At 30.3% G+C, this 7,111-nt stretch overlaps 1 protein-coding gene across 1 annotated transcript; it reads left to right on the top strand.

Moving 5' to 3' along the window:
• The first annotated feature begins 4,361 nt into the window (after positions 1 to 4,361).
• On the top strand, positions 4,362 to 7,111 carry LOC108329894 (nascent polypeptide-associated complex subunit alpha-like protein 2). The gene is made up of 4 exons (XM_017564268.2): positions 4,362 to 4,560; positions 4,681 to 4,783; positions 6,405 to 6,523; positions 6,605 to 7,111. The coding sequence occupies exons 1-4, from the start codon at positions 4,459 to 4,461 to the stop codon at positions 6,950 to 6,952; spliced, it is 672 nt and encodes a 223-aa protein (XP_017419757.1). The 5' UTR covers positions 4,362 to 4,458; the 3' UTR covers positions 6,953 to 7,111.

The following is a 7,111-nucleotide window of genomic DNA, read 5'->3' as shown; positions in this document are numbered from 1 at the left end:
CTTTTGCCATGAACTTGGCTAAAAATTCTGTTAGCCATGGAAGGAGTAAGCATATTGAGATAAAGTATCATTTCTTGCGTGACATGGTAACCAAAGGAAGAATCGAGCTGATCTACTGCAAAACTGACTTACAACTTGCAGATCTTTTCACAAAACCACTCAAGACTGATAGAATTGAGTTTCTTAGAAAAGAGATAGGAGTGTTACCTCTGGACAGCTTGATTTAGGAAGGAATGTTAGGTGTTTAACTCAAGCTGTTATACAGTTTATTCTGTTATTTTTTGTTTGCTATAAAACACTGGTATATTACATACTTATCACGTTTTCAATACATACAAGTATTTTTCAAGTATTCATTCTCTGTTTTGATATCTCCTATCAGTATTCAATTCTCTGCATTCTCTTACAGGGTGTAGGTATTATACTATCCATATCCACAGATATCCGTTACCCGCAAAAATTAAAAATAACGCAAAAATTAAAAATAAAAATTTAATTTATATTTTATTTAGTTAAATTTAATTAAAATTAAATTAATTTATATTTTATAAGTTAAATTTAATTAAAATTAAATTTTAATTTATATTAAATTAAATTTATATTATATTTTATATATTTTTATTATTTTAATAATTTATAAAAATATTTTTTTAAAATGTTTGTGGGTATTCACGAGTTTTAAAATACTTGCATATATTTTTTAAACGGATATCCATACGAGTAGCGGGTAGATAACGAGTAAATTTTTTTTTCAGGTCGGGTTGCAGGTAGGCACTATCTATGTCCCTCGACTTGTTGTCATATCTAATTACATAGGTGCTTTTTGTAATTGAATAATTTAATAATACGATGGAAAATTTAATTTAATTTATTTGGATTAACTAGATGTAGATTCAAAATGAATCAAACCAATATAAAAAATTCTTTATATGTTTCTTTGATATTTTCTTGTGTTTATGTATGTTCTTAAAGTGTATTAATTAGTATAACCTAATTTTCACTTATAAACATTTTTCAAGATATGAGGTTTTCTTGAAAAATTTAGAGTTTTATTCTTTTTTCCTGAATCAATTGAATTGAAGCTCCTTTTTCTTAATCGTTATTAAATAATTCTTTATTTTACTTTAAATATAATTTTAATAAATAAATAATAATGTTTAGAAAATGTATTACACTGTTTATCTTAAAAAACAAACATATAACTTATCGTTAATGCAATAAAATTTGTAAGTATTAATATTGACTTTTTGCTAATAACGTTTATATACAAACATATTATATTTTTTGGTCTTGAATGTGTCCTTTATAACAATGTTATAGTCATTTGCAATTTAATATTTCTTTGTTTTGCATATATAGTTATCTTTAAATTATCTCCGCATTTAATCATCATATATATACTTTTTATTTTAAATTTTAATTTAATTGTAATTCTGGTTCACTCTTTTTTTTGTAAATGTACGTAATATATCGTGTTTAAGGTTGATGCTGTGTTTTCTGCTCTGCTTTCTGTCTGTGTGTGTGTGTTTAGAGGAGGTTCTTTGTGAGTGCGTATGAGGAAGAAGACATCCAGGCCTGAACAAATGTCGCATATCCGTTTGGTCTTGAAACGGATGTCGATATCGTGGACGGATATCCACATCCATTTTACCTTAAACGGATGTTGACATCTGTTAACGGATGCTCATATCCGTTTAAGTGTTTACGTTATTTTAAGTTAGGGTTGTACCTACGCGAACCTTCACCCCTTTGCACCTTCAACCACCAAGGAGACCTTCAAACACACCACCTAGACGAACTCTGACACAATTGCAACAATTCCTCCCACCACCACCCACCTGCAACCTCTCACTCACCACACTCTCACACCACACACAATGAAAAAGAAAGGACAAAGAATTCGAAAAAAAAAAGAATAAGAGCACAATATCAGAAACAATGAGAGGGGACGAAGTAGAACGTGAGAAAAAAGAGGTTGTGTGCCGCAGCGAGATTGGAGTTAAAAAATATTAACCTAAAAGATAAATTTTACTTAAGGATATAATAGGAATATAAAGATAAAAGAAGGGATAAAAGTGGAATTGGGAGGTGGAGGGAGAAAAGGGTGGTGGTGGAGGGAGCAACACCCTTATCTAAATAGGTAAGGGCCCAAAAAGAATAATATAAATAAGTAAACATTTAAGTTAAAGATGTTAACTTTTGTAAGCTAAATCATTCATTCTATAACAATTACCGAACACTTACTTAGAAGTCAAAACATCTTTGGAGGTACACCTTAGGATCAAGAATTGAAATTTGAGACCGAAAAATGAAGACATACTATGAGAATACTTATGACAATTGATTGGTGATTTTATAGGGTTTATCTGATATTATAAGAACAAGATATTTGATTATTTTTAATAAAATAAAAACATTACAATTTTAATACACATTAGTGCAGAGAAAGTTACGGTAGTGATTGTTTTGGACATTGAGTTTCAATTTCACAACCGAAACATATTAAAATAAGGTTAAAAAGGTAAATTTTTTACTTTTAGTTCTGAACCAAAGCATAAAAATCAATATTTTTCTTCAGTTAAAAAAAATCGAAACACTACAAGTAAATAATAAAAAACAAAAAATTATTATTTGTATGAACACAATTACGACCAAATACTCTTTCTAATTTAAAAATATTATTTAATTTTAAAAGTTTTTGGTTTTGGTTCAAACCAGAATCGAAGCCAAACTGTAAATAGCATTTTTAAATTAAAGAAAATATATGTATATTACAATGTTTTTACACGAATTTTAATTTTTTATAAATAAAATTTATTTGGAAGGTATTTTCAATATTATTCTTTTATACATTTATAATATACTATTTATTGACAAATCTCTCAAATCATATTAATTTTACTTTGAATTGTTAATTTTTTTATACACTTAATCATTGTTTAGAAATGAATATAAGATGTCTATTATATGTGGATCTTAATATAACTATACGTTGATCTTAATATGTCAACATATTCTCAGCATATTTTCACAAGTAAGTGTCTCGACATAATAGCAACAATTGTTATCTTAGCATCTACTCCATTGTTAGACCTTCAACACATAATCAACACTCTAAACAATACAAAATTATCACCTAAACATGTGATTAAGCAACCTTAAGTATGAAACAAGAACTAAATCATGATTAAGTCACATGTAGACCTTTATTAATTATTCGTGTAGGTAAGGACCCAACAAGAATAATATAAATAAGTAAACATCTAAGTTAAAGATGTTAACATTTGTAAACTAAATCTTCAATTCTATAACAAGTACCAAACACTTACTTAGAAGTCAAAGCATCTTTGGAGATACACCTAAAGATTAAGAACTAAAATATGAAACTGAAAAATGAAGACATAATGTGAAAATACTTATGACATTTGATTAGTGATTTTATTACTTCTATATAACATTATAAGATTATGATATTTAACTTTTTTAATAAAATAAAAACATTACAAGTTTAATAAAAAAAATAGTGCAGAAAAGATATACAGTGGTTGGTTTGGACATTGGATTTCGATTTCACAACCAAAACATATTAAAACAAGATAAACAAAGTAATTTTTTTGCTTGAGTTATGAATCCAAACATAAATATTAGTATTTTGTTTTAGTTAAAAATAATTGAAAACTGAACTATAAATAAATAAAAAAATAAAAAAAGATTATGAATTTATATGAACACGACTAAATACTCTTTTCGATTTAAAATTATTATATAATATTAAAAGTTTTTGGCTTCGGTTCAAACCGAAATCGAAACAAATATTTTTAAAATAAATAACATTTTTAAAGTAAAAAGAATATTTGACTTCAATTTGTCTCATAAGCTTGTATATACGTATATTGCAATGTTTTTACATGAATTTTAATATTTTTATTAATAAAATATATTTGAAGGGTATTTTCAATATTATTTTTTTTATACACTTAATATACTATTTGTTGACAAATCACTCGAATCAGATTAATTTTACTTTGAATTGTTAAATATTTTCCAAATTGTGTATATATTTATTTATATTGAAAATAAAATAAAAAATAACAACTCATATAATAACATTTTAAAAATAATATTTTTTTGTCATATAAAAAAATGCCTCATTAGGGACGAATAAAAAATATTAAATAAAAAAACTAAAAATAAATATAAAAATCATATTATTTTAAGTACAAAATTAAGTATTGCAAATAGTTTTACGCCATTTATTATAATTTTATTAGCCTAAACTAAATTGGGCCGATGAGAGAAACGGCCCAATAAAGGTGAAAACCCTGGAGGCGGAATAAAGAGGAAAAGAGTTATCCCTATCTATATCTATCTACTCATCATCCAAGCTCAGTGATCATCAAAACCGACGCCGAGTGAAGCTGCGAAATCCCAAACCAACCCTCTACGACACACCGAACCATGTCGCCAGGTCCCGTCGTCGACGCTTCCCCTGAGATTGAAGTAGAACAAGAGGTTCCTGCCGTCGACGACGCAACGCAGAAGAAGAAACCCCAACCACAGGTTTCTCCTCACTAATTCTCACTCTTTCCCCTTTTCATTTTTCTGTTTTAATTCCCAAAACGCGATTCGACTCGTTTCTCTTGTTGATGTTTGGTGTCTCATTTTGGAGCATGTTGTTAGGATGACGATGCTCCCCTTGTCGAGGACGTGAAGGACGAAGCTGACGACGATGAAGACGACGATGACGACGACGATGAGGATGACAAGGAAGACGGTGCTCAAGGTGCTGTTCTCTTTCACTGCATTTCCCACTGTTTTTATGTCATAACCTAACGAAATCCTTGTTTGGTGGTTTTGTTTATTGTATGGTTAATAAACCCTGTGCTCTAATTTATGAACTTTTATTATTGAGTCTCTATGTGCTTCTGCATTTTTCTAGGGTTCTGGTACAGCTCTTCGCTTAACTCACGTTAGAATAGTTATGACTCTTTGCTTGTGTTAAACAGATTGACATATAGATTAAATTATATTCTTGTCAAGCTATCATTTTGTAGCGACCATAACAAGATCACTCTAATTATATATGTTTTTGTTCTTCTTGTCAGTTAATTTTCAACTGCTTAATCTTTTGGCTGTTTATATGCGTATTGACTCTAGATGTTGGTCTTGGATGATTGCTGTTTTTTGTTTTTAGTACAAGCCTTATTTTCACAAGGGTCTGGACGTATCCTTTACCCTTTTATTAATTAATGATAGCTGTGTTGGAGATTCATTGTTTGTTTGCACAGGACACAGTAGGAATTAGAAGGGGAATTGGTAAAACTTTTCATTATTTGTCACTTGATTGGTTGGATTTCGTGGGCTGTTGCTTCAAAAGATCTGGGCTACATTCAGTTGTTGATAATGTCCAGACTTACAGATTGTGCATGATTAATAATACAATAGTTCAGTTTGTCCGAGAATTAACAGGGGTGACAGGGGCATAATGTGTTTTATTGCTGAAGAAATGACATTACCATTAGCAGAAGTTGGAATCAGTAATATATATATATATATATATATATATATATATATATATATATATATATATATATATATATATGACTTTTTGCATTAGTTTTCACTTTCAATTAATTATTCAAGCATAACATTCATGAAAGTAAAATTTTGATGATCAATCTTTCTATATCCTAAGGTGTGGTCTCTGTTTTTAGTCTCAAAGACAACTAGTTAATTTTAAACGTTCTGAGTTTCTTACTCCCTTCAGCTGCATATTTTGAGTCAGACGGTTGTATTTTTCATTTTTATTATAGTCTTCAACTCATCAACTAGTTGCTAAAGGCTATTTCTGATCACTGAGATCTTTCTTATACCACTATTGTCATGTTTGGTCTCGGTTTTTAGTCTCGAAGACAGCTAGTTAATTTTAAACGTTGAGTTTATTATACTCCCTTCAGCTGCACATTTTGAGTCAGGCGGTTGTATTTTTATTTAATTTTTTATTTTTATTATAGTCTTCAACTCATCAACTAGTTCCTAAAGTCTTTTTCCGATCACTGAGCTCTTTCTTATACCACTATTGTCATGTTTGGGGTTCTTTTTGTTGATGCTGAACCTCACATCTTACTATATTAGCATCTACTTTTATCTGTTTTTTTATTTTTACATGGTTGAGTTGTTCGTGAAAAAAGTACACACTGTATAGCAGTTTCAATGTTAGCAAGTAAATAACTGTTGCAGTTTATTTGGAAGAAAGGGTCTTTACCTAGAGAAAATGTCTTTGTAGTTATGCACTTTACGACTTGTCCTCTGCGTTTTAGCAGCCACAAGTATAATGGATTAGTCTGGCTTGTTATCTGTTGATCTTATTGTTCATTAAATTGTTTTATTGGACTGAAATGCAGGTAGTGCTGAGGGTTCAAAGCAGAGCAGGAGTGAGAAGAAAAGTCGAAAAGCAATGTTGAAGCTGGGACTAAAACCTGTTACGGGCGTTAGCAGGGTCACAATCAAGAGAACAAAAAATGTGAGTCATTATATGTATTATTCTTTTCTGCGATCTATCTGGAAGATTAATAGCCTTTAACCAAGTTGTTTTATGCATTAGATTCTTTTCTTCATCTCAAAACCTGATGTGTTCAAGAGTCCAAATTCTGAGACCTACGTCATATTTGGAGAAGCAAAAATAGAGGACTTGAGCTCTCAGTTGCAGACACAGGCTGCCCAACAGTTCAGGATGCCAGACATGGGATCTGTTACAGCGAAACAAGATCAAGATGCTGCAGCTTCAGCTGCACAGCCTGAAGAAGAGGAGGAGGTTGATGAAACTGACGTTGAGCCCCATGACATTGATTTGGTGATGACACAGGCGGGAGTGTCAAGAAGCAAGGCCGTCAAGGCACTCAAGACTCACAACGGGGATATTGTTGGAGCCATTATGGAACTCACTACTTAATTGGGGTTTATGTTTTATTTGTATGTTTTTTGCGGGATAATATTAGAACTAGTACAAACCGAATCAGAATATCAACCTTTATATGTTTGGAACTAGTACAGACCTTTGTAGTTTTGTTGCGTTCTTGAAAAAATTCAGGTCACGTTGTTGTTTGATTTA

Source organism: Vigna angularis, chromosome 4, assembly GCF_016808095.1.
Source record: "Vigna angularis cultivar LongXiaoDou No.4 chromosome 4, ASM1680809v1, whole genome shotgun sequence".
NCBI classification, from domain to species: Eukaryota; Viridiplantae; Streptophyta; class Magnoliopsida; order Fabales; family Fabaceae; genus Vigna; species Vigna angularis.
This window is presented reverse-complemented; position numbering and strand designations above follow the sequence as displayed.